Source organism: Maylandia zebra, linkage group LG19, assembly GCF_041146795.1.
Source record: "Maylandia zebra isolate NMK-2024a linkage group LG19, Mzebra_GT3a, whole genome shotgun sequence".
Lineage (NCBI taxonomy): Eukaryota > Metazoa > Chordata > Actinopteri > Cichliformes > Cichlidae > Maylandia > Maylandia zebra.
The window spans coordinates 24,124,643-24,152,079 of record NC_135185.1 but is presented as its reverse complement, the minus strand read 5'-3'; the positions used below and the strand labels follow the sequence as shown (position 1 = coordinate 24,152,079).

At 44.5% G+C, this 27,437-nt stretch overlaps 1 protein-coding gene across 5 annotated transcripts in view; it reads left to right on the top strand.

The window, feature by feature from the left end:
* Window positions 1-27,437, top strand: part of meis2a (Meis homeobox 2a) — a 79,491-nt gene that overhangs the window by 17,891 nt on the left and 34,163 nt on the right. For 4 of the 5 annotated variants that reach the window (XM_004540362.6, XM_004540360.5, XM_004540365.4 and 1 more), the window contains exon 9: window positions 15,733-15,878. In XM_004540362.6, the coding sequence (XP_004540419.1) occupies window positions 15,733-15,878 (146 nt within the window). The remainder of the gene's footprint in view (window positions 1-15,732; window positions 15,879-27,437) is intronic. The other variant, XM_004540361.6, reaches the window with a different exon arrangement.

Genomic DNA, 27,437 nt, shown 5'->3' with positions numbered 1-27,437 from the left:
GTTGGATCTTATAGTTTCCAGACCTTTGGCTTTGCTTTTTTTAAATACAGTATTTCTCAGGGCTCAAGAAGATGCAAATGTGCAGGTAGAAAAAGAAAGAACATGTAATCACATTAGAAAAAAACACAGCAATCTTTGGTAAACACAAGATGGAAACCTTGTTGCATTTTAGTAGCGTATACTCCAGCTCTGGAGTGATCGTTGAGGTGTGTCTGTGTATTTACAATGCATAATTTGCGTGTGTGTGTGTGTATTTGGTTGGGGGGTGGAGGTTGTATGCATGTGCATGTGTTAGCTGGTTTCTTCTAAGTGCCTGTTAGAGTTTAATTTAGTGTAGTAATTAAAGCTGAACACTGGCCCATAAACAACAGATAAACAATAATGCAGGCCCAAGCCCTGCTGTTTCATGGCTCTCACTCCCAGCTGTTGGAGCACTGATAATCTTTTACACAGTTGCCCCCACCTCACCACAACACAATACTGAAGCAACAAGGTTTTCGCATGTGCGCATGGGTGTTTTTTAGTGTGCGATGGCAGAGGCTGAACAAAAAGGGCTGAAAAGGCACATAAACACACAGGATATGTCCACTTCCTCTCTCAAAAGAAAACAGAGAACCACAGAAAAAGCAAAGAAAGTTTAAGAGTAATATGGCTCTGTGGCCATTTACAAAACCAGATCAGCAGGGAGATAACTTAAACATGAGTATGTGCAGCCATGACGCGCATACAGCTTGCTATATCTCAGTCAGTAGCCCGCACTTAACATAAACCAATGGTATACTTGCTTAATGACAAAACAAACAATGCTACAATGTTTCTCAATGAGCTATGGTGCTCAGCTTTAGCCATGCCACTGCATGTCAGTCACATGTTAGTCAGGTGTCTGTTATGGAAAGAGTGCAACATGTCTGTCTGATGGTTTGTTGGGAAGGGGCAGGGCCATTGTTGAAAGCTGAGAAGTGTTGCTGTGCGGGGGGAGAAAACATGGTACAGAGGGGATACTTTCATGATCCCATTAGCATAAAAGAGACTAAATTATTCATGTGGAGTGCTTAATCTATGGGGAAAAGTATAGTTAATGCACATAGTTTTAAAATGGATCTCTCCTAGCCTCGGCTCTAACACCAGATTCTTGCTGGATTCAGCATTCGCGGGCATTTACGGGAATGGCTGTCACTCTCTCTTGCACACAAACACACACATAGACATAGAATGTGCGGGCATATGTGCACACTTGCCTAAGCACTGCTGCACTTCAAGCTGTTTCAAGGGTCTCTGCTCTCAGGCTCATCCCCTCTCTCCATAAGTCCCTTTCCCATCCTCTCTCTCCCCCTTTCTTTCCATTTGTTCCTCCATCTCTCTCCTCTTCTCTTTCTCCCACCCCCTCCCTCACTTACTGACTCGCTCGTACTCCTCTCCTCACTCACCCTTCTCTGTCTCGCTCTCAGTTCCGCAGACTACCTGGCCCTCATCCAAAATGTGATTAAAGAGAATGATCAGCTCCCTCAGCTCCCACTTTCCTTCCTCCCTTCCGCTCTCTCTTCGTTCTTTTTTTTGGGTTTCTCTGTCTTTCTTCTGACCCTGTGCTATAGCTTAAAAGACTGGAAAAAAAGGTAATGTAAAAGAATAAAAACTGTCAATACAGCCAGTTTCCAGTAACATAGGCTTCCCACAGTATTACCACCATCACCACCTCTTGGTCTTCCATCCATGCTCCCTTTTTCTCTTAGCATCTCTTTTCTCCTTCTGGTTTTTCCCCTCTATCCACTGACCTCTGCCTCAGTACTGTGCTGGCTCCTTTCACTCTGATCCATAATCACAAACAGGCCTCTGGTGTGACTTGGCCCAGCCCAACCTGGCCAGGTACTGAGCCTACGCCACAGGAAAAACGTCTTTACTGTGTCAGCCTAATGTGCAAACTAATGTTTGGAGAACATAGGGAAAAAATTATCCAGATTATTCTGACAGCAGCTGAGGAGAATTTCTGTTTCACGCCATTAAGGGGAAACTTGGGGGAGATTTTTCTTTCTCTCTTTCTTTTCCTCTGTTTCTCTGAGAAGTAGATGAAGGCCAGCTTAACTGGGAGTGAGCTGAGCATAGCTAAAAAGCACAGAGGAAACGGTGTTGCAGGGAAGTAATCAGGATTGAACTCCAGTAAAAGGAGGGGAGTGGCTTTTAAATTCTTTTACCCAAAGGCTTTAGGCAAAAACAAAGACAGTGCAATGCTGTTGTATCAGTTCATTATACAGTGGGTTCCATTGCTGATTACACCAGCGCATGTGGTGATGATGAGAAGTGCACAGGGGTCTGATGTAATATGGCTAAAAGGGATTTGAGCGCATGCCCCAAAGGGCATTTCCATGTCCATTAATGCTGCCACTGCTGCATTTTCATGAGGACGACAGTGCTTCGTTTCTTTAAAGGGAGAGAGTGTTTTCCCAGGAAATTTTCAGTCTTGTTTCAGCAGGCTAGCCTGAAGGGGGTCAGCCAAGAAGTCACCCTTAAGAGGTGATAATCCAATTGCTTTAGTCCTCACCAGATTTGTTTTCCCCTTGTCTGGCGGTGTGTTGGTGTGTGCGTGTGTGTTTATAGAGAATGTAAGCATGTGTGTGTGTGTGTGAGAGAGAGAGAGAGAGAGAGAGAGAGACAGCAAGATGCCACTAGTTTCTGTGTCCAACCCCAGGCCCCGTTCTAGATCAGAGAGAGGTTATGGGGGCCAAGTCTGTCAAAGGCACACCTGCAGGGAAACTCCAAAAACCTTGACTGCTAGCTTACATGAGCCAGTTTAAGGTGTGCTTATTTGGAGTTTAACCCCGACTTCAAATGTCCTTTCCCTCTCTTCCCCTTTGTGTTTGACCAATGGGCCTTGCACTCTTTTACTTTCATTTCTTTCTTCTGCCTCCCTTGGCTCTTTAATCTCTTTCACCACCCCCACCCTCCCAGTTCTCCTCCCCTGATGTCAAAACTGCACATCACAGCAAAGGTCCCTCCAAAAGACAGCACATGGTTGAGTAGAGTGGCTTAGCAAGGCTAGCTAAAGCTTGTTCACTTGCTGTGTGGTTTTTTTTCTCTTGCGTAAACCAGGGTTTAGACACTAAAGCATATTTGGAACCGAGCAAAGCAGCTATACCCTACAGGTAGTGCTTTAACCATGCTGCCACCATCCAAAAGAGTGGGAGGATGATAAAGGAAGTGTGTTACAATCCGAGTTCTTCCTCTCTGCTGCTGATTTTCACGCACACATCTTTCACGTTTATGCAAAGCTTTTGAGGGCTTTATGCAAGATAAGCTCATTTTCTAGTCTGATTCCCACTCTAGTACATGCTTTAATGACTCTTAAAGCCAAGGGCTGCTTTTTTAGGCATAATAGCAGTCCTGCGGTCTCTCAGTTTCCGTGTAGCCAGGGTGCTTTTTCCACACCTGATCACTTTTGTTCACCCATTTTATGGCTATTGGGGAGCAGGCGGAGGTGAGTGATTTGACAGTGGTTAGTGCCATGAGCCCTAATGTTTATTGGAAGCAAGCGTCTAATAATTTTTGATTACCCCAGAGGAGGTATTAGCCATGTTAGTCAGCAAGGATAATTTCTTATTTACATGCCCCAAGCAGTGAACACTCCGAAGGAACACTGGGGCTAAATGCGCAACAAAACGAATCAAACATGCCAAACGAGATGCTCCATCCTGGCTGGCTGCAGGGCTGAAGCTGAGAAAACCTTCATTATGCATTTACCATAATTCATTTAGAGGGTTATCAATTTGCAGAATACAGAGGAGATGTTTGGAGGGGGAAGCAAGAACACCATATCAAACGAAGGAACAGAAAAAGGAACAAGGGAAAGCGAGATGAAAAGGAGTGAGATATTCAAGGATAGCTCAGTGCCTGTATTTTTAAAATGTTGTTCCAATTACACACAGTTCCATGTTCTGAGGCAGAACTTGCATGGTAAATGGTGCAATCGCTTCCCTTTTACCAGTGTCACGCTCCACCCCCTAAAAAAAGCACAAGCTGATTTGACTTTAATGAAAGCTGTTTAGCTCAGGAATTTTCTTTTTTTTCTTGCAAGATTGAGGCTACACAGAGATGTTCTAGTTCAAATATTGTCATTCTGTTCATTTAGGGTTTCTCTTTGTTTGCCTTCAACCCTGCTTACTCAAGGGTTTTTTTTGTATCTGTCTATCGGTGTGGATTTTAGGACAGTTACTACATGTTTTCATTTTTCTCTCCTGGCAACACATACGAAGAGAAGAAAAAGACTTTTAAAAGCATCTTTCCCTCTGCCATCAGGCAAGGATGACTAAGGCCCCATTAGAACAATTGGAGGAAACTTAGGGAGACGGGGAGTATTTAAAGGAATGAAAGCAGCAAGAAAACACCACTATCTTGTGATAACCAGTGCTTTGGTTCATTATCTCGAGACAGAAACCCCCACCTTGGAAAAAATTGCACTCACTTTGGTGCTTCATTCAAAAATACAACAATGAAAACAAGAAAGGCAAGAAAAAGCAAGACAAAAAGGAAAGAACTGTAATATTTTCCAAAGTGAAGGGAAAGCTGCATTGTTTAGCACAAATGCTTACTCCCAGGGATACAGTCTGTAGACAACTGAGTGTCTGCAGGAGACATCTGTGAAGCCTGACCTTGTGACCTTGGAAAAAATGCTCTTAAGGTGGGGGTAAAACTGCCTTTTCCACTGCATCTTGGCCTACAGGACAGCCCAGGAGCAGCACAACAAACACAACCACCACAGAAAAAGAACAACCCAACATACAGTCAATAAGAAAGAAAATGAGGCAGAAAAAAAGTGTGATTTATATTGAGGCAAGTTAACAAGTAAGGAAGCGATGGATGCTGGAAAAAAAAGGAACTGAATACGAGAAAGAGAGGGAGGGAAAGAAACAAGAGGCAGAGAAGATGTTAGAGAAAACACAGATGGACTTGGTCTGAATAGTGCCTCACAGGCCTGGCTGTCTCTTACTCCTTTGGCCCCCCATGAGATCATTTTCATCCTTTATGAGTCAAAAGGAAGCCTGGTTGAAAATGAAAGGTTACACAAGCCAGAGCCCAAGCCCTCGGAGTGAGAGAGGAGAAGATCCCCGCTGCAAGGGCCCTGCTGCTATTCAAAGCACCTGCCATTGTGTGGGCGCTCATCCAGCCCTATTGTTGTGCAGAAATTAGTCGTGCTCCCTTTGGCTCCCTTCGGCTCCAGAGGCATGCGGCAAACCCCCTTGTTGTTTCGGGTTCAGATACATGGTTGGATAGATGCGTGGCCCCGGCTACCATCACCACTGGCTGTGGCCCTTTGCCCTCTCTCCAACAGCACACTATCGCGTTGTGTTTTCCCCCCCTCATCCTCTCAATGCTGTTCACTTCTCAAGAACACTTGCGAGCCAACATTCCTATAGTTTTCTCCATCTTTCTTTTGTACTCCTACTCTCATTTTTCCTTTGGTGTATATGCTTATTGTTCTTTGGAGCACCCTCATTATACCCATAGTTATATTTTAAGGGCCTCTCTCTTTGATTTTGGTCTCATGGGGAGTGAGTGGTGGGCTGGTGGGAGCTGTAGGCCTGGCCCGGCTCTCAGGGCTCCCCAGCCAGCGTCTCGGAGAGTAGGCTTGGGGGTATTGTTGGGTTGGCTACCACACTAGAAGCACTGGCGCTACTGCTATTGCAGTGGGTGGATGTGAGGGGAAAATTGAAAAGTCAATAGCGAGGCCCCACAAAAAAAAGAAGAAGAAAAGAAAAAAAGAGTGCAAAACAAAAGGAGATGGAGAGCTTCAAAAAGCTGAGAGCTATAGAACACTGCTAATTAATAGCATCAGACGAAGAGCTTTTTTCCTTCCTTCTGGAGCTCTGATGCTGCATATTAACTTGTGAGGCAAGGCAATTAGGAGCTCAAAGCATGTGTCACGTCCATCTGTTGACCATGCTATGTGAGGGAGAATTGATAGGTAAACAAAAAGTATGCACTGAGCTTCAAGGAAAATAGAAAGCGCGTAAACACTGTAGTACAACCCTACCTTTATGAAACTGCTGAATCAGCAATAATTGTGATAGTAGTTCATTTCAGTAATTCCTGCAGCTATAGTTTGTGACAGTTCCTATATGTCAAAATTGTGGGACACACATTCAATAAATACATATGTTGATGCCTTTCTTATTACTATTACTGAACAAAGGAAAACATTACTGTTGAAAAGTATATGTAGGTTGGGTTTTTTTTGTTTGTTTGTTTGTTTGTTTGTTTGTTTTCTCGGGGGGGGGGGGGGGTTCTTAAAAAAAACAGTAATTGGCTCTTATTCTGTCTTTACACGCAGCTAACATCACGTAGACTGTGATGAAGTGCGACTTTTGGTGGGTCAGCGTTGCAGATTGGCACCAATTTGAAGTGGCTTTGCAATTTGTATTTTTCACTGCCGTAATAGGCTCCTCTCTCAACCATCGTACCATCGCAATTTCCACTTCCAACAGCTGTCAAGCCCCTAAAATCAAAATTAGCACCATGGAATTGGGCCTTAATGAAATGACCTGCTGGATTTACCTTAAGGAGCAGGGCGGACAGTCAGTACTAGCCTCGTCAAAACCCTCTCTGCGCGTGCTGCGGTCCCATTAACAAAAGGAAATAGTCTGTAAATGTATTAAGCACTACTTCCATTTTCTAATTATCTTTCCCTCCTCCCTACATAATTCATTCAGTCATTCATTAGTTCTTAATATTAAAAAAAAGGATTCTGTCTGTTCTTTTTTCGTGAGATCACCAATTATTTGTCACTATTTATTACGCCGTTGTCTGGGGGGAGGGGGTCTATATTTTATGTTCCACCACAGCATCTGTCTGTATGAGTTTCAAATTGAAAATCTAGCATTATTCATATAAAATTTGCAAAAAATAAAGAATAAAAAAAGGCTCTGAAACTACCCCCCTCCCCCTCCCCACCTTTGCTTCCTATAGGATGAGGTGAATGTGTGCCAAGGCCCAGTGGAGGACACTAGGCCCTGGTTATTGACTTGTAAAGAAGCCGTTAGGTGAGGGGTCTTGACAAGACATGAGCGGCTGAGTCTCTTGTAAAGCTGTATCTGATTTCTCTGCTAGTTGACTCCCCGGAGAGATCCGTTCTACCCTCTGTTGATCACACTCTCACTCACAGCTGTATGGAAAATGCAGCGATGAAAAAAAAAAAATCAAAGAGTAGTTTTGTGAAAAAACGAAAAAGTGAAAAACAAAACAAAAAAATACTTACATTCAGTATGCCACGAGTGCCTCGCTCGGTGAGAGTGAGAGCCAAGGAAGGAGGGCAAATGAACCTAAGTAATCAATAGACAGGTGTTGTCTCTCAGTACGGCACAAGATAACTCTCAAATTAACGTTTTGGTGAGCTGTGTAATATATACTTGTCTGTAAGGGCATCTGCATTTGTGTTGGTGTGATTGGATAATAACAAGAGTGAAGTATCAGCAAGAGGCAGACAAAGCAAGTATCAACTTAGCGAGATCTTCACTCCACAAAGATCTGACTAATTTATGAGGGTAAACTGCTCTGACAGAAAGAGAGATGCAGGTGAAGGGAGGAAGTTTTCATTGGCTCTCTAGAGCAGGCCAACCCAAAACCCTGGAGGGATCTCTCTCGGTTTGAACTTTATCAGGGGCTACGCTTAATCAATATACTATCGGAAAAAGAATTAATTACTAAAGCAGAATAAAACAGCTGCATTTTAAACCAAGGATTCATCAATTCTGTAATCTCTTGGTTACAGCTCAGGTGTCAGGAGGATCATTTCAGCTCCATGTAATGAGGAACTGTGGGAGTTTACCCCAGCCCTGTGCTGCTCTCCTCCTCCTCCACCTTTCTCTTTCTGACCCCTCCTTCCAACCAAAACGCTTCCTTATTACCCCGTTCCTTACCTTCTCAGCTCTTTGTCATTTACCTACAATATTCATCTCACTCCTTTCTCCCTGCCCTTAATACACTGACTGTATTGCACTCTTTTATACCCCCACCCCTACCCCACTACATTCCCTTCCCACCAAATTCCTGTCTTTGCAGGGATGGGACGAAAGGGTATTAAATTTGAAATCTCTGGTGCGAAAGCCGACTAGAACGGGACATTCCCGCTGTTGCAGCCATCAAGCCGGACATTCCTCTACTAAGACTGAGACACCACTGGTATTGTGAAATGGGGAGGGGGGAATAAGAGATGGGAGAAGTTGGTGTAAGACTTGAAAAACAGCATACCACATTCTTGTTGTATATTTTAAAAAATATATTTTTGGTGTATAACATTAGAATAAAAATCAAAGGAGAAGGTGAATTAGAATGAAATGAATGGTGTATGGAAAGAGGAGCCATGCAGGAAGTATCCCCTGTTTCAAAATAATCTTGGCAGCTCTGCCGTCGCTGCCACTGACATCCACCCATCGCAGCCCTTGACCCTGGTCCAAAGCCTGTAAACGGACTGTCCTTGACTCCCCATAATGGGAGATTTCAAGGCAGGTTGAGAAGGGGTTATGGGTGATGAATTGGGTTTTTAGTGAGCTCATTAGGAAGCCAAACAGAGTTTAGACTGTCGGAGCGGAGCAACAGTGCAGTAATCAGTTCTGCTCGCTTTGTTCCCTGCCTCCAGGACATTTGTGTGGAAAAAAAAAGAGAGCGAGGAGGAAAGAAAAAAAAACTTGGCATTTGGCTGATGAGAGGGCTGCTGAGCAGAGGCTGCAATCTGATGGTTGACTTGTTGATTTATAAACCTTTTAATTCATTTACTCTACCAACCCCTCCACCCTCCATCCCCACCCCCAGCTCTATATAGACAAGCCCCCCCCCAATCTTTGTTGAACTCTTTGATGCCACTGTCCATCAGGTGTGGCAAGGACTTGACCTCCTCTTCAGCTTAAAAACAGCAAGTTTGTTTGGTTTTAAGTTGTAATTGAGGGTAGAGAATCACTGCTTATGCTGTTATCATGCATTGCCTGAAACGATGTAAGCTGCTCTGAATGAAAAACAAAAAGAAAGGAAGAAAGAAAAACACTCAGTTAAATTGGCAACCAGCATACAGCTGCTCTTTGCGGTTTATGTAGAAGACTTTGATATACAATAGTTCCTAGAGGGGATTAGAAATCTATTTACTAGCATTTACTCATTTACTCTTTACTAGCAGATAGAGCCATATGAAGTATCGGCACTGTCTCCACCTCCTTTTTTCATTTTGCTCTTTCTCATTTTTTCCCCTGCTTTTAAATTTTTTAAATTCCAAAATAGAGCAAGTTAGTAATTTTTTTAGGAAGCATATGTGTGAGGGCACCTCATTTTACTACTGTTCATGTTTGTTTCTATTCACTGTACCCTAATTACTTTTGGTAAACACTTCTTCTTTAATATTTAATGCTGCATCAAATCTTGAGATGCAGGTATGCTTCTCTGGGTGCATCCTATTGTATAAATGATAAATTATTGAGCACTGTCAATATATACAATCCCAAGACTAACAATAGCTTCAGTGTATCATAATAAGAGAAGAAGATAAGACAGAAGCAGTCTGGTTAGACATAAGCGAGAATTGGACTCATGCAGTGGCAGGTTTGTAAATTTGTTTATGAAGAAACGAGTGATGAACCGAGATTACCTGTGAGACCAATTAGCCCCATTCAAGTCAGAATGTAAGGGAAGAGCAGCAGCAGTTTCTTCTGCAGTGTTAGAGTGCAGGGGGGAGCAGGGTGGAGTTGTCAGAGAAGCAGAGAGTGTGAAATATCTGGTGGAGGCCCAAAGCCCTTCATTAGCCACTGATCCCTGTCTGCTGAGTGAGGGGCAGTCATGGGCATCACAACTCCCTTTTAGTCCCCCCCCCAAAAAAAAGCAGGGTGAGGGGGTGGAGGGTAGATCCCCCCATCCCCTGCAATTTAGCCCTTTGCCATTCATGCAAATTGGGTCTTGACATCTGCAACAGCCTGCCTCCTTTCTTTTATACATCTTTATTCCATCTCTTTTCTTCGGATCTTTTTTCCTCCTCAAAGCCCCATTTGGATGGCAGAGCCTCGTCGCAGCTGACATGCGTTCTTTTATATATAACTCACATCTATGTAAAGGCAGCATGTTTGCTGTGTGTTCATATAGACATAAATATGCAGAGAACTTGAAGAGTTTAGGAGGGAGGCCTAATTTGTTTGTATGATTCTCAGTCCCGGTTTATGAGGGAAAAAGTTAATTGTTGTTGCAGGTATCAGGTTGTATTGTACATTCTCAACAGATTGGAATTTTATGAAATGATAAAAAACTGTTGGAAGCAGCGAATATAGACAAAAAAAAAGCTGTAATCAGGCAGCTTGGCCCACCTCCTACCTCTTGCTTCTGGACAAACTATGATTCCTTGGCTATAGAAGTAAGGCTGAAAAGGCTTTGGAATGGCTTTGCTACAGCCCATATTTTGGGTTAAAAGGTAAAATAGTCTAACTGGCTTTTAAAAACAAGTTTTACCTCCCAACCTACCCCCCCCCCCCCCTTTTCAGCCTTCACCCTCTATGGTAGGGATGTGCAGAGTAGGGTCAACTCTCTGCCTGTGAGAGGAGAGAGGCCTTCTATCGGTGGAGAGGCGATAGTTATCTCCAGCATTCCAGGGATGACAGAGAGATATCTGCCTGATGGCAGTGTTAGGGGGCTTGGAGAAGGGGGCAGAGATGGGAGGGAGGGGAAGAGGTACAGGAGTTGTTGAGCAACCGCTCCCTGACATCCCTCCTCCCGCCCCCACCTCCCTCCTTCCTTCTCTCCATGCCTTTCTTACTGCCTGACTGCCTCGCTTCCCCACACATAGAAAAAAAAAACATCTAATTAGAAGCTCTTATTCCACTTCATTTAAGGGAACACTTAATGATGTGTTTTTCAGGGGAGACAACTACACATTATTTCTCATGCAAAAGGAACCACTCAGTTGTAGCCCCCAGGATGCAGATACAGCTGTGTTTGAGATGGAGGTTTGTTCTCATTTTTCTGGGGTGTCATGGCTGTTGGAGAAGAAGAGAGGGGAAAAATGGTAGTGCTTTCTAATTCACCTTTAGCCAGTGTCCTGGCAGTAACGGGGGGTGGTAAAGAGGAGGTGGATGGTGACATCTGAGTTTGGCAGGGGGACTTGCTGAAGGAGAGAGTTTGTTGTAATTGCTCTGACAGGTTTTAAGGCTGTTAATGACTCCGGCCTGAGCGCTACCAATTTGTCAGCATGCTTGCTGTTTACTAAGCTGTTGTTTTATGGTCCAGTGCAAGGGCTGCTGCTTGTTTAAGCACAGATCAGGAAATAATCAGCGTAAAACACTGGCTGCAGTGGTGCAGCCACACTAAAACAGTTCAGTTTAGAGCCCTCATCTACTGTATGGATCTGAATGAGTGCAGTAAACCATATGGCGTCTGTGGTGTGTGGTCACATGAAGACACAAATTCACAGATGCTTTACTTTTATCTAAAAGTTGGAAGTTTGAGTGTGTGTGTTTAACCGGTATGGCAGTCGTGTTTTACTTGTTAGCACTTGCGTTGTGTTTCACATGAATGTAAACCATATTGCTAGCTTGCAGTTATAGCAAGATGATCTGTAATCCCTAGTCGGCACAGAGAAGCAGAGAAATAGCCATTCCACTAGTGTGAATAGAGCTTCTATGTGTTTGTGTATGTGCCTATGTGAGAGATTGTGTGTGCGTCAAGAGCATGTGGTCCCAGAGCCAGCAAAGACCCCTCCGTAAATCCAGAGTAAATAAAAGGGGTAACCAGACGGACAAAAGAGGAGCCCCCACTGCTTCTCTCATTCGCTGCCATTTGGGGGACTGAATGTGCTAAACGCCGCTTATGTTGGCTGAAAAGTTGAGGAGAAAAAGGGGGAAAAGGGAGGCTCTAAATCCCCCTTCTTCTTTTCACTTCATTCTCTGCGGCCAAGCCTGCATGGATAGAGGTGGTGGTAATAGGAGGGTGTTGGAGGGAGAGGTGTAGGGCCCGGTCACTATGGTGTGCTAAGACCAGCGAAGCTCCTAAAGCAGCAAAACTCCAAGCTTCTGGTATCCATCTGCTCCTCTTTCCATCTAACTCTCCTCATGAGTTTTTCTCTTCCCCCCCTTTTTTTGGGTGAGCTTGGGTGAACACGCTTCACTAGTTTGGGCTGACAGGGGGCGTGGGGGGTCTGTTGTAATTAGTCACTTTAACCACAGCTTCCATAAGCCACTGCTTCTACACTCTTGCTTCATTACCCTGAAATAAACGCCCAGACTTCCTAGTGCAAAATCACTGCACAGCCTTTACAATGATACACACACACAACATCTAAAGCTTGTCTAGAGGCTCCACGGTATTATTATTAATGGTATATGGACCACTCTGGAGTGTTATGTGATAACTAAACATGGCTGGATTTGAATGTGTTTTCCAGCTATTGACAAGTCATTATTTATTCACGCATATGAAAACGGCAAAGCAGCAGAGGGAGGGCATTCTTGTTATACTGATAGCTGCAGTATATGTTACTCATGGTCATATACACAAGACAGACTCGACCTTAGTGGGTCCCTAAGGGGCAGGATACCTACTAGACACAATACAACTTTTGCTCTAAAGTCATTAAAAGTCCACTGAAGTCTGCCCTATTCTAAGCAGAGACTGTAGGACACTTTGTACTTTACAATTTTCGATGCAAGAAATCCTGAAGTGACCCTGAATGTGCCAGCATTAGATAAGCCAAGTTGCAGTGTGTTTACAGTCCTATCCCGACCCGTTAATGAGCTCAGCCCTGAGACCAATTTACTCACAAGGAGATATATCTGAATGCATTTTTAATAACCACCCACTGGTGATGAGAGAGGGAATGTGTGCGAGCGTAATGTGCTTTGGACTTGTGCTTGTTTGTTTGCTAGTGCGCTCACTCATTCACTCTCTCGCCCTGATCGCGTCCGGTCATTGTCTTCCATCTTGCCTGATTACACCTTCTCCACTTGCGTGCATCTGAAAATCTGCACAGAAACTTTCATTGCAGACACTTTAAGTCAAGATCTTGATAGCGTGAGCGAGGGAAAAGGAGGGAGGAGGAAAGGTTGAGGGAAGACAGAGAGAGAGGGGGGGGGGGGGCTGTCTTTTTTCTGTCTCCAAGGGCGCTGCTTTTCCAAAAGTGCCTGGGGCTACACTCCAGCACCTCAGCTCCCCTAGGCCTTTCGACTGCCTCCTAATAGCCAACCCCCATCTGTGTCACATGGCCAGATGATGGGACACTCATCCCCCTGCTCTGCACTTTTTTTTTCTTTCCTGATTTTTTTTTTCAGAGTGCACATCCACACAGGTTAGAATGGCAGAGTTGCCAGGGAACAGTCAGAAGCCATTAGCGTTTGGGACAATTTGCCCTGCAGCGTTCCTTCTCTCGCTCATAAGAAAGGAGTGGGGGTGGATGCAAAGCACCAGCCCTCCTTTAGATGTAATGAGGTTGTGCAAGTTGGATCTTCTTTATTCTATTTCTACTCCTTTTTTTTCTTGCGTCTTCTTGTTTCTCTTCTTTCTTTGCTCTTTCTTTTCATGTTCTGTCCACATTTGATTTTTCTTTATTCTTTATTTACTGTGTGCACATTTTCACATATTTGAAGTCATACAAAAGCTGTACACAGTTTGTATTTAAACTGTACACAGAATGAATGCTCGAATGCCACATGCCTGATCTGTGGACACATGTCAGCATCCGTGCACATGTAAGAGAGAGAGGAGCTGAAAAGCACCGGAGTCTGGTTTCATCCTTGCGGGCTAGGGCAGGAGGCAGCGAGCATGCTGGGTAATGAAGTGACAGGTCAGTCTGTAAATACGCACGGGTCGCTCTGGCCCTGTCCGGGGGGGAGGCTATCGCATTGCAGTGAAAATGGAAACGTCAATAAAATTAATCTGCCAGCCTTTTGGCCACTGTGTGGTTCTATTGGATGAGCCTGACTGCTCACAGCAGGAGAGGGATTTGGAGAGTAGCTCGAAAATCAACACAAAACCTAGCGGCATACAAACAAACAGCAAACTGTGTATCAACATTATTCAGTGAAGCTCAAAAGCAGTGAAACAAAAGGGAGTTGGTTAAAATTCACAGCTCACTAGTTGTGTTTTTATTGAAGTTTGGAAGCAAACTCAGGGAGTTAGACTTAGCTTCCGTCTGGGTCACATTTCTCAGGAAGCCCCTCACAGTCAGGGTAGGGCTATGGCCAGACCAAAGTTTATTGTTTTAAGCTTTCCTGAACAAGGATTCGTACTTAGTCTGGGATTTATGGCATTTGCCACTAATGAATGCCCATTCTACAATTACAACACCCCTAGCCTGTGTCCCCATTCCCATGTGTCCTTCAGAAGGACTGTTGCTTCTTTAACTTCACACAGGGAGCGCAAAGTCGGCACTTCTCTGTTTTCCTCTTTCGTGTGGCTCTCCACTAATGATCTGGAAGGAAAACACTGTGCAAGACTGAGAAGAAAAAGAGAGGCAAAAACAAGGGGAAGAAAAAAAACTGGGAAAAGTAGTTAGTGCGGGCCCCCGCTGTCCTTGTATTCTTCATTTATTTTGCATTAGATTACGCCACTAGTCGGATCCTTTTTCTTTCCCCCTTTTTAATGTTATTAGTTCAAATATTTATGCGAGATTAAGGCTTGTATAGGTGGCTGTGATTGATGCCTCTCCAAAAACAGGAGGACATATGAGTCTGAATTTTGAGAATGTCAGGGTCCTTCTCTTCCTTAGTGGAGGAGTTTTTCAGATACATAATTTAGATGCCCTCAAGGAAGGCTTTCAAGGCATTTGTGCCCGGGGGCAAGAAAAAATAACTATGACTGTTAAAAGTAAATCATTTTTGCTAATGCACAATTAATGCCGAGGAAGACGAACAAGGAAAAGGCAAGGGACAAAGATGGAAACTTCAATTTAAAGGAGAAATCGTGCCCGGGTATGTGCACGCTTCCCTTGTGAAATCAAACGCTGATGGACATTAATGCAGGCAAAGCCGCCGCTGGCCGGTCATGCTAATCTCGTGGCGGAAGCTTGGGGGTGGGGTTGTTCAGGGTTTCGGGAAGCTGATGAAGAGTCCATTATGTGCATCAAAGTGCAACAATGAACCACCCCAAATAACATTTACTTCCACGCACTTTAACTGGATGTCCTAAATTCATGAATTTCTGTGTGTTACAGTACATATCTGCATAACTCCATCCTGTCCCCTTTGGCCCTCATCAAAAGATGGGAAAAAATGCTCTACATTATGTCAAGCATGCAAATTTAATTGAATTAATGACATGAGTCCATGTCTCTTCTGTACTTGAAGGCTCTGTGTCCATTTTTTTTCTTTCCATCTCCTCCTACTGTAAAAATGGAATGAGGAACCCAGTGTTTCAGCGTCCAACCATAACATTAGAGTCATTAACCCCTATTCCCCTCCCGTGCTCTGGGGTATAGAGCAGCTCTGCGAGGCTTCCATGTAAACCTCTCAGTCTCTGTACAGCCCTTCGTCTAAGGCCATCTAAATCCCCCTACCTCCATATATTCACTACACAACACTGGCTTTGCTGTGGAAATTCGTTTGGCCTTAGTGCAGCACTTTCCAGTTCTTTCAAAGTTATCTGTGGTATTTGTCCGTTTATCCATCTTTCATGAGCCTTAAACTCAGCTTTGACTGTATACCTCTGTTCCATTTTTTTTGCTATTGTATTCTGAGCCTGTGGTGTGGTCGGGGATGTTATTTAACCCTGGGTTTGGTTTCTGTCCAGGAGATGGCTTAGACAACAGCGTTGCATCGCCTGGCACAGGGGATGACGATGATCCAGACAAGGATAAGAAGAGGCAGAAAAAGCGTGGCATTTTCCCTAAGGTGGCCACAAACATCATGAGGGCGTGGCTGTTCCAGCATCTCACGGTAAGCACAACCATTATAATTTGGAGATATGTCTATATTATTTAAAAAAAAAAACACACAACAAACCAAATAAACATTTAGAGACACTCACATTCAAGACACATACTCACACGCACCTGTCACACAGTAGCTACTGAGGCAGTGGGGAGAGAGTGATGGTGCTGCTGCGATGCTCACTTGTCAGCCACATGTCAAAGGGACACAGTGACCAGGTCAATCTAATCAGTTTGGGCTGTTTACTCTGCTCAGCACACTTTCTGTAAAAAAAAAAAAGAAAGAAAGAAAGAAAGAAAAGACCCAGCAATCCAAGACATTTATTCTAGTACGAGATGCACTGCAGCTCTGGCCTGAACAAGCAGCATGATAAAAAAAACAACTGGGGAATAAAAGAGAACGACTGTGACTGTGTAGCTGTGTAAAGAAGTAGGATGTGGAATTGAAGGCCTCTTTACATAATCAGTCTTTCTGTGGAATAAGGGAACCTTAATCTACTTATCTCTCGATAAAATTGACATGTGTTAGTTTATTTCTTCTCCATAGCTCCATAGGAAAGTGTTTACCGTACAATTCTGTCAGAAATCTCTGACAATGACTGATCAGAGTCTTGGATCATATGTCTAAATGTCACAGTAATTTAAATGTAAACTGTAAAATCACAACCGTTATTTTCCCGTGAGTATGTTTCTTAGTGAAACGGGGTGGTCCACATGTCCCCTCTCCCTTTCTAATGTCAGGACATTATCAGAACATCAGGCTGTATTGATTTTGCAACACAGGTCAGATTTCAGAAGGAGGTGGCGACGCCGGGACACATAAGCTGCTTGAGGCTGCGGTTCCCCGTTCCAGGGATGGATGGACAGTTTAGGGGGATGGGGAAAATAAAAAAAAGAAATGAGAGAGAGAATGTGAAAGTAAAGGAGCCTTAGTTTAGAGTCTTTTAGAACATCCGCACATTTAAGAGGGTCATGTGCCCTTTGTGCACTCTGTAGCCCCCACCACCACCACAGTGCCCACTCCCAGCTCAAAGCCCCGTACCCTGATTACCTAACCAAAAGCCCAAGTAATAAGCAGCCAGCAAATACAGCCTAATTGAAAGGGCTGTAAATCCATTACATATTGGTCAGGGATAATCAGGAGTGCTTTAATCACTTTTATCTATTCAGGAGCAGTGAAGCTGCAACAGCAAAGCCCTGAGCCTCGCAGGCCTTAGCGGCTCCACCACGCCAGTCTGCACGCTTATTATTCTCATCATTATCAAAATGACTTCACAGCTGTTCGCGGCTCCCATCGCTCTCTGACTGGAGACCTCTCACCAAATGCTACAGACCAGGCTTCAATCAGACATTAAACTTTTGAGTACCACTAACTGTTAGTTGAAAGAAAAATGTTCAAATACTGTTAAGATTACCTGTTTTTTTTGTGTCATTAAAACACAACAAAATAACAAATTATATACACAGGCTTTATGGTAAGGCTAGAAATTCTCTCAAGATTGGTCATTTTTCCTGATGAAAGCCCCATACAGCTTCTGCACAGACCTTTTGGAAGAGTCCCTGCCAATTATCTTTAGAATTGTTTTAAATTTGAATTGAAATAGCGGTGAGCAAAGGAGGGGCACATTTTTTCAGAACGCTGGTTAATTCAGACCCTCTTTTTTCCCCTTTCCCTCTCACCCCTTTATCACAAACCCTGCTTGTAGATGTTATCCAATCTTTATTTGTTTCTTTTGTGCAAAGCCTTGGCCAGTCTTGTACAAATAATAATCCCTCCCTTTTAACCTGCCTTCATTTCTCTGCTGAGGAAGACGGCTAATTGAATTATCCCCCTTCTCTTCTCACCATCCACTTCTCCCACCCATAAACTCTCTCGCTCTTTTTCTCTTGCTCACACACACATACACACACACAAACACACACACTCACACCCATTAACCATTCTTCTTTCTTTTAATTTGTTAAGCAAATGTATTTGCCATAGCTGGATGCATTTGTGCAAAGGTGAATTCTTGGGGACTTTGGCCCCTGAATGGCCTATAGCGGCATTCTGCCATTCACGCATTCATTAACTGAGGGGTGAGGAGTGAAAGGAGCGGGCTTGTATTTTCTCAAACTGAGGGGCCAGCATGGAGCTCCTCTTCCATGAGCCGCAGGGGTCTCTCTACATATGTTCTCAACATCCAGCCATTGTCACATCTTCTGAAAAGCTCAAAAGGACAGGACCCCCTTCAAACACAAAAAAACAACACAGGCCAGTAGTAACAACTGTTGGCTTTTAGATTCAGTATAACAAAATTGCCCTTTGCCTCTCCCCTCCCACCCTCCCTTGCTTTACTCTGACCTCACACTCTCATGGGAGAACTCACAAGATTGTTTCCTTCATGACGGTCATATATAGCAAGTAACCTCACTTGAAGTCATATTTACCGCTAATCTCAGTATGCCAATTTCCCAGGCAAGGGGAAAGTACAGTTTTTGCACCATATTGATCTCAGAGACAGTTCTTCACAATTGCACAATCAGAGAAGGCGGCGATAACCCTGATCTCTTTTATGTCGAGGCCATATGCGTATTGACTGCAGAGCTGGCAACCTTAAATGCTCCATATGCAATTGGCAGAGTGTTGAACAGATCAGCTGGTGTTAGCTGGCAGAAGAGGGTCAGACTGTCTCTCCACTCCCTTCTTCTATCTTCCCTCCCACTCTTTTTCTCTAATACCCCCCCTCCCTCACCATGAGGTTCTGGATGTCTTCCAGCTACATTAGGGGAAGGGAAATCCCAGACTGTTGGTATAAGCTTTTCAATACTACAGGGAGATTATGTTATCAGAAAGGTAAACTTCACTGTTAGGGGTAAAATGTTCTGCTGCACTTCAGAAGCATGGACCACAGAATTCAGGATAGGAAGAGAGAGTCAGATAAGTAGCTAGAGAAAGATTTCAGAGAACGTGTCAGATTTGTAAAATTGCAGTGATGGGAGTTTTTTCCTACCTTTGCAATGGTAATGCCCTTTTGTGCTCAGCAAAAGCAAACTTTAAATTTTACAATTAGCCCCTTGGCGCCCCTGGTCTTCCTTCTTTCTCAACCCCTGCTAACCCCCCGCTAACCCTTACTAACCCCTGTAAAGACAAGGGTTGGCCTAGCAATGAAAACAGGAAGCACTCAGATGCAAAGATACCTCTCTGGGCTCTGGCCTTGTCTTTTTGACTAGTGTAAAGTCTCCAACACCTATGAAAATAAATAAGGAACCTCAGGAGCAATCGGGGCCAAATTGAAAGTTTTCCTTAAGTGTGTGCACTCAAACAAGGGAGTGAGGGATCGTAGGAGAGAGGGAGAGCGGTCAGTCAGACGAGCAAGTAGGTAGCCAACTAGAGCATCAAGCGTCTCAAGTTCTGTGCTGGGCCACCCTTTGGCCTGGGTGTTTTGGGAAATGCTGTTAAGCTGCTAAGCCAGGTGTATTGGTCCCCTGGGCTCCTTGAAAGGGAAGTGATATATCCTTTAGTCATTTAGAGAGTCCTTGGACTGTGAAGTAGAACTAAATGTTCAGCTCTGAAATGTTTATGTATGGGTAGATGGTATTTAAATGTAGCTATTAGTATAATTGGCTTTTATCATCCTAAATGTAACACCAGTACAAGTATTGACTAATGAGCTATGTTTTGACTGAAAAGTGAAATGTACCTACGAGAACAGTAAAGATACCAGTGCAGATAACACAGGTGTTCACCAGAGCGAGGAGCGTCTTAGAGTTAAGAGCATTGTGCTGAAAACATCATTAGGTACACTAGTGACAGTAGCTATCCCCCCTGCCCCACCCACACATGCGCACACTCCCGATCCAAGCCCAACATAGCATTAGTCTCCATGACGACAGGGTGTCATCGTCAGGTCGAGCCCTCCTATGGGAGCTGCTCTCTCTGCCACCCTTTATAGACGCACATAAAAGAGTCGGCTAGGGTCATTCACAAGACATGGATGCAGGCACGGCCAAACCTGGCAACGGATGTTTGTTCCATACGATAAACAAGTGTACAAGTCCATTCCTCAAAAAGAGAGGACATGTTGTTTGAGTAGACTAAACAGTCAGCCCTGTAGTATCCCCAGTTTTGTTTAAGCTCCTCTAGTCCTTCTAATCCTTGTGTGTTGTTCCAGTACAAGCAGCATTTAGCTGGTGCAGACACACATCTGCAAACAGTTTGAAATAGCCCTTCCTCCTTTTACATCGAACTGCCAAAAGCTATTTATTCCATATTTGTTGGTGCCTACTTTTTCTTTCCCATACACATGGCACAGTACTTTTTTTTCAATAAACAAATAGTCGACTTACCTATAATTTCATTTAACTGAGCGGTTCAATAAAAAAAAAAAAAATTGTGTTTGATAATAGATCAGACAAAAAAGTTTTACGTTGAAAATATTATTCAAAGTAACTTTAGCCTCTTTTGTTGACTGCAAAACATAAAAATCTGTTTGCTTGTCCATCTCTCTAGGTTGTTGATAGTTTGGATGAACAAAGGAGAGGCAGGGGTTGGCTTTAGGGGTAAGAGCAGGGGGTGTAAGGAGGGGACTCCTAAGGGTCACAGAGGTGGACGCCTGGAGGAGGCCCACACACTAATCTGTCATGTGCTTGTTTGCCTCAGGAGCTCAAAAGTCAGTCCTCCAGTCACCCGTAGCAACCCGGGCGACAATTTGGTTCACTGCCACTGCCCGAATGTGTGATCATCAGTGGAAAACGCAGGAAAAAGAGTCATCACATGGTTACTTTTGTGACAAGACCCACTGCTCCCTGTGTGTTTGCAAAACAGATGTTAGTGACAATATGACAGGATAGTTTGGTGATGTTTGGCACAGGGGTAATTGAAAGTCATTGATAATGAGTGTGGAAGAGACCTTTGGGGGGGTGGGTGGGGGTGGGGGGTTCGAGGTTTGGTGCCTAGCTATTGTCTAGCCTCTGTGTTCTAATGCTGGCTGCTCAGCGACCCTGGAAAACAGACACAAGCCACCTCAGTCTGCCATCTGTTCTTCCCCAGCCAGTACACCACAGAGGGCCTAACGCAGCAGTGGCAGACCCTCACAGAGAAATTAGGCTTATTTTACTCAAGAATGTTAATCTGCAAAGAAGAAAACAGAATGAGTAAATGAGTAAAATAAATCAAGTTTTTGTTTTCATTGCAGAGCAACTATGGCATTGTTTTCAAATGCTAGTGTGTCACAGCTCTTATGACTGACAAAAGCTTTGTTTACAGTGCTTTGGCATAAATGGTAGGTGTTTCTAGAGATTTAGTGCTGTATTAGAATGTAATAAACCCTAATTCGTTTCATGCTCCAACATCAGACCTTTACACTTTGCCCTCTAATCCAGATCTGTCACAGTTCCACTTCAAAGCCAACTAACCCCACTTGGAATCTACTGACATATAAAGCGTGGCACATTAGCCTCGCGTTCACTATACGCTGAAAAAAATTGTTGGCATGTTTTTTTGTAGTTTTTTTTCCCCCCTCTTAATCCCATAGCTTGCTTATTCTCAAAATGAGCATCATATTATATTGTGTATCTTTTAACGCTGGGATACCTGCACAAACACACCACTTCTCCTCCTCCGTTTTTCCTCTCATTTCCATCCCTTCCAGTTAATTTTCACTCCTGCTGCTTGCATCTTAATGCAGGTTGTTTAATGAAGTAGCAGAAATGAGTGCTTTCGCTGAGGGACTGTTTACGGTACATTCCCACTGCATGGAGGTGATTAAGTTGCGTGAAATTCCACGGTGTTTGCAAAAGAAAAAAGAGAGAGCAACCTACAAATTATCCTCCAGCAAAAATAAAATAATAATAGTAATAATAACACGTTTCACGAAAGGTGATATTATATGCATTTCTTTAAATAATGGTTTTAAATAAGGTGTCCCGGGCGAAGAGCTCCAGCACAGCATGACTTTGACTGGCCCCTGTGGAGGTGACTGCACATGCCCTGACCACAGCAGACTACAAACAGAACTCAGCCTGTCAAGGCTGCTCAGATTTATAAACTTACAGCTCACAACAGTTGAGAGACTTCCAAGAACACACGTGCAGAGAAAGGAGGATGCTTCTTTACGTCTGTGTGCTCCACTGAGAATTGACCCCAGTTCAGTAACGTTTCCCTGCCTTCAGCACTGCTGTCCATTTCTTATGTAGTAATAACACTGATCCAAGCTAGGACCTGGCTGAGCCAGCTCAGCGGGACATGGGACAGAATGACATCATATGCAGTGAGGGAGCCCAGCGTCTGCGATAGTGAACATGCCCCTGGTTAAAAAACAAGGTTATTAAGATGGTCGGAGCTGATTGTGTAGGATTTTCCTCCCTTTGACACTTTTCGGGTTATCTTATTCAAAACAAAATATATAAGAGGATTTTGGTTTGACGTCTTAAAACTAGTTCCCTTAAATTACCCCTTACCCTTCCAGAATATCCACCCGGGAGGCTGGTCTCATTGCCCCCGCGGTTGATTGCAGGGTTGTGGCAAGAGCTGTTAGAGCAGTGGCGGCTGCTTGCTGGGGACCATGGAGGCCAATGAGATTCTGCTGCAGGCCTCCAAGCTGCCCCACTATTGCTTTGATATTCATCTCACACCAAGAGGAGAAAATGCAAAAGGGAAAAGGAGCAGCACAGGCATGGAAATGGCAAGCCGGGCTAAAAAATGGGAGGGAGGCAAGGAAAGAGAGATGGATGGAGGCACGGAGTATAAATCAAAAACAGACTATGAGTTTCACTGTTTGGTTTGTCATGGGAGCCTAGCTGCACCAAATCCCACTCCTGCCATTTTGTGTGATTTTTCTCCCCTCCCGTCCAACTCTTCTCAAATGCATGCTTTTGTTTTGCCCGGCTCTTAGTCCAGGGGTAGGCAGTGGGATTCCTGCACAGTGGGGTCCTTATAACTGGGAGCCATGCCTCTTGTTCTCACCTCTTCCCCCCACTTCCTCACCTTTTCATTTTCCCCCATTGATATCCTATCGCTATTCCCTCTCTGAACATATGGACTGTTTTTTTTTTTTTTAAGAGAGAGCTCAGTCCACATCAAAGACCCAGGCTGAGCAGGTCAATTTGTTGCTCCTTTCCCCGACTCTTCCCCCTCCACTAGCCACAGTAGACCTTCCCTGCACTGCAACCATTTACCCAGAATGCTTCATTGCTCAAGCATTTCTGCTCAGCGCTTATACCGAGCCATGTGTTGTGTCTGCTCTCCACACAGAGCAGATGTAGTTCACTCCAGAACTCTGGATTTCTCTGTAGCCAAGTCCCTCCAAGATCATGTAAGGCTGAGCAAATGAGCATGTGTGATAGATAACAGTCTCTCTATCAAAAGTAGGCTTTATCACACACTGATAAGAAAAAGCAGATGGATAGAGGAAGAAGAGAACCAATGAAAAATCACATAGGAAAAAAACCCCCCAAATATATAAATCCAAATCTAAGCAGAACAGGCCTTGGCTCCAGATGTGAATCTCTCTTAATATTGATCTTGGGGAAAGCCAGTCCCCTACATCCCCAGGGCTGCACCAACTGACACACAAAGCACCTCTCTAAAGCCAATAAACCCGCTTGTACAATTATTTAGATAAAGAGGGTAACAACAGGAGTATATGCCTCCCAAACCAGCACCTCCTCCTTGGCTCTCATGCTCCTTCTCCAACTCCTCCTTTTCCTCTTTCTTCTCCAGCAATAGGATGAAGAAATGTAAAAGAGTGCAAGTGTGTGTGCGTGTGTGGAGGGGGCAAATGTGTAATTAGCCACACATTTCTGAATCCTCCTTAATGTTCATTACTGAAACCAGGGGCAATTACAAGTTCAAAGAGGTTTAGGGCACCCGCAGCCTGCATAATCAGTCACAAATTAGGCACCGCTCATTTGTCATAGCACAGCATGCACACTTTTACATGCACACAGAAACACACATGCATGCATATTGTCAGAGTTGAGTCATAGATAGGCTGACAGGCATCAATTTCCACAGAGGCACAAATCTCAGCTACCCGAAGGCAGTAAGTTAGGCTGCCCAATCCTCTTATGCTCTGAAGCTTTGTTGTCTTTACACAACAGCAAACACCACTGACACCTTCACCCTAACTTGCTTTACGTTACACTGTATCCTGCTTGCAATCATCCTCTTATAAGCGTCCTGTTTGCATCTACAATCCCTCCCACCACCTGTCCTATCTTGTCTCCCTTTTACAGCTTTTTTTTTTAAACGGCTGTTTTCGTCTGTGTCAGTCTCTACCCACCTGGCTGCGTCTCTGCAACACGTGACAGTGTGCGTTTCATGTCTGTCCCCGGAGGTGTATCTCAGTTACCTCTGGGGCTGGGTCACAATAGCTAATCCTGTCTTCAGGTGGCTGTTTAGCACACTGAGAGGAGAGCTCGCAGAACCGGAGGTGAGCTCCTGTTACAGGACTCCCTGACCAGGGGTCACCTCCAACACTGTCAGAATGCGCACTGATACATGCACAAACAGACATGCACTCGTATACTGGCAGATGCATGCACACAGGCATACTTACAATCTAGAATACACACACACATTGAGCCTGCTTATCTAGCCCAGGTGGTTCAACCTTCATCTCCCCTCTTTCTTGTTCTTCTTTATCTTCCTACTGTAATACCATTCATCTAGTCTTTCCGTGACTTCTCTCATTCCCAGATCACTCTGAGTCTTGTTCACATTAGGATTCCCTGATATGATCTCCATGAAGACTTGCTCGAGTGCCCATGCGTTGCCTGTCCAGCCCGACAAGCTGCTCTCACACAGGGGCACAGTTAGGTCTCTAGTGAATTGAATGGAGTCCTATCATGTGTGGCTCTGCCTCAGCATAGTAGGAGAGAGAACTCATTTTTCACTGAGGGAATGACATCCATCTCAGCAGCCAAACGCTGGCTGTTTCATTAAGTAACCCATCCAGGCAGACAGATGTGTTCACCACACAGCCATGTTTGCCTATGCAAGAGCGTGTATTAACCCACAATCCTTTGGGGGAGATTAATAGGGTACCAGCCCCTTTCCATTGATTATCTCCATGCCATTTTCCCCTCCTTTTCTTGGCTAGATATTAAAAACTAATGAAGCCTATTGAAATCAGGAACCGCAAGTCTCTTCACGGATCATTTTAGGTTATTTGGACTCAAACAGAGAAGGATCTCTTTAAGGCACAGTTTGAGTCGAATTAAGAAAATAAATGTGGAGAGCAGTGTTGAAGAAACAAGAGGGAAAAAAGAGGGGAGAGTGTGACTGTAAAAAGATGTGTGTTTAAGAAACGACAACTCCACTCCGACACATGGAGCGGAGACATGGCAGATGTTTGCAATTCCAGAAGATAGCAAAGCATTCCTAGTGTTAGAGCCATGTCCTAATTGCCATAATGGAGGTGGTAAGCACTGACAGTAATGGAATCGTGGGGATCTATCCCCAGCAACCTGAATTAGGGGCTGCCTGGCAGATCCACTTCAAGATGGCCTGTGTGGCTTTTATGTCAAGATGACTTGTTTTCACTGATCCCATTCTCATCCTTGCCATGGTCTTAGAACTTGAAGTCTTTGGGTTGGGGTTGGTAGAAGGTGGTGCAGAGATGAGGGTGTGAAGTAGATCAGTATGAAAGATTGGGCCAGTGAGTGAGGAAAGAGTTAACAGCGTCTATGTGATGGGCTCACCTCTGCACCAGGCCTGTTGAAAGGCGGCGGGGTGCTGTCGGGGAAAATGACTTCCTGAGACATTACCATCAATCACCAGACAGGTCAGGCCCCCCAATCCCGCCATGAGGATGGAAGAGAGAAGAGGGGGATGGGGATGTAGGATTAGACTAGAGGGGACGAAAACAGGGAAGAAGACCGTTGAGGAACAGACTATTAACAATCTCTTCCTCTCGCTGTTGGACTGTTTTATATCCTTCTCTTCCTCTGCCTATCTGTCTCTTCATGTCTTTCTCTGTTTCTATTTTCCGGTCCTCCATAAAACGGCTACCCGGGCATTCAGGAATGGCCCCTGCTGGTCAGAGTCCTCTCCTCAGCTCAATTGCATCATTAATTATTCCACAGGCAGTGGGCTAGAAGCAAATCTAAAGAGAGGAAGAGAAATAGAGAGTGAGCAAGAGTTAGATGGGGAGATGGGGGACAGCTGTCTAACACCCCCAGTTGGTCTCGGTCTCACTCTCTGTCTCTGTCTCTCTCTCTCTCTTTCCGCAAATGAAGGATGGGAGAGGGGAGGGGCTTGGGTTACCTCAGTGAGCGGTTGTGTTACATTCCTGAGAAGGGAGGTGGGGTTGGGAGGGGGGTTCAACGAGTTGTTGAAAAGAACACAGTCGCTTGTCAACAGCCTCAGAGCTGAGGAGCCATGATGCCTTGCATCAGGCCTGCAGGTCAGTGACCTTCTGTTGTGCCCAGATAGAGAGAGGTAGGGGAAAACAGTGAAAAGAAAAAAACAAAACAACCGCATGGATGGTATGTGTCACTGCTTGTCTGTGACAGAGGTCAGTGAAAAGTCTCAAAATTTCCTAAACCTTCTCTTTGCATCCTCAGCCACATACCACTGTACGTGTGCAGTGCCTGAGTGCCTGCGGATTATCCTTCTTCAAAGTACTAATAGAATAGAAGGGAGAGAAGAGGCAGACGGAAAAGGAAAGAGAAAACGGCAAGCGCTGGCAGTCGTGCTAAAATGGCCCATTAGATTTAAGGAGTAAAAGTTCATCAGCTTTATTAATGGGAAGGTATATAAATGAAGTATGAATTACCTGACTTTTATGGAGTGGCGAGAGTGAAACTAGAGTGTCTTATGATATAATGTTTTAGTGAGCTGTTCTGAGCGCTCTGATGAGCAGGCTGCAGAGAGGAGGAGGGTGAGGAAAGAAAGAGTGGAGAGAGGGAGAGAGAAAGTGTGCTGGGGTCCCCTGAGTCCAGCGACTGGAAGGTTGCCTGATTGTTGCAAACATGTATAGCTGATCTGGTTAACTTGGAGACATGACCTATTCTATGGAAGAATTTCCTGCACAAAAACCTTCAGTTAAACATGTCTGCATATGCACATTTCTAAACATGCATGCATGCAAACATGCAATAAATGCATAAGACATAAGCATAAGGACAAACACATATGCCAACACACACACAGACACACATGCTCCCCAGCATCCTGTAATAAGCAGTAAGCTGAGCTAGCTGATGGTCATCCTCCCATGGGGCTGCTGGGTGGCTGCCAACTTCCTGCCTGCTTTGTCAGTGGATAAAGCGGCTAACAAACGAGAGGGCTGTAGCTAGGCAGGCCAGCCAGGGCAAAGGTCACCTCGGCCTGCGGGCAGGATTGAGCCTAAGAGCACTACAAGCAGGGAGAAAATGGGATGGAAGAATGCACCTAAAGATTGGCTGCTATTGACCAGACTAAAAGCAACACAAGCCTCTTCTCTTCTCTTCTCTTCTCTTCTCTTCTCTTCTCTTCTCTTCTCTTCTCTTCTCTTCTCTTCTCTTCTCTTCTCTTCTCTTCTCTTCTCTTCTCTTCTCTTCTCCTCTTGGCAGCACTTCATAAAGGCATTTTAACTCCTGT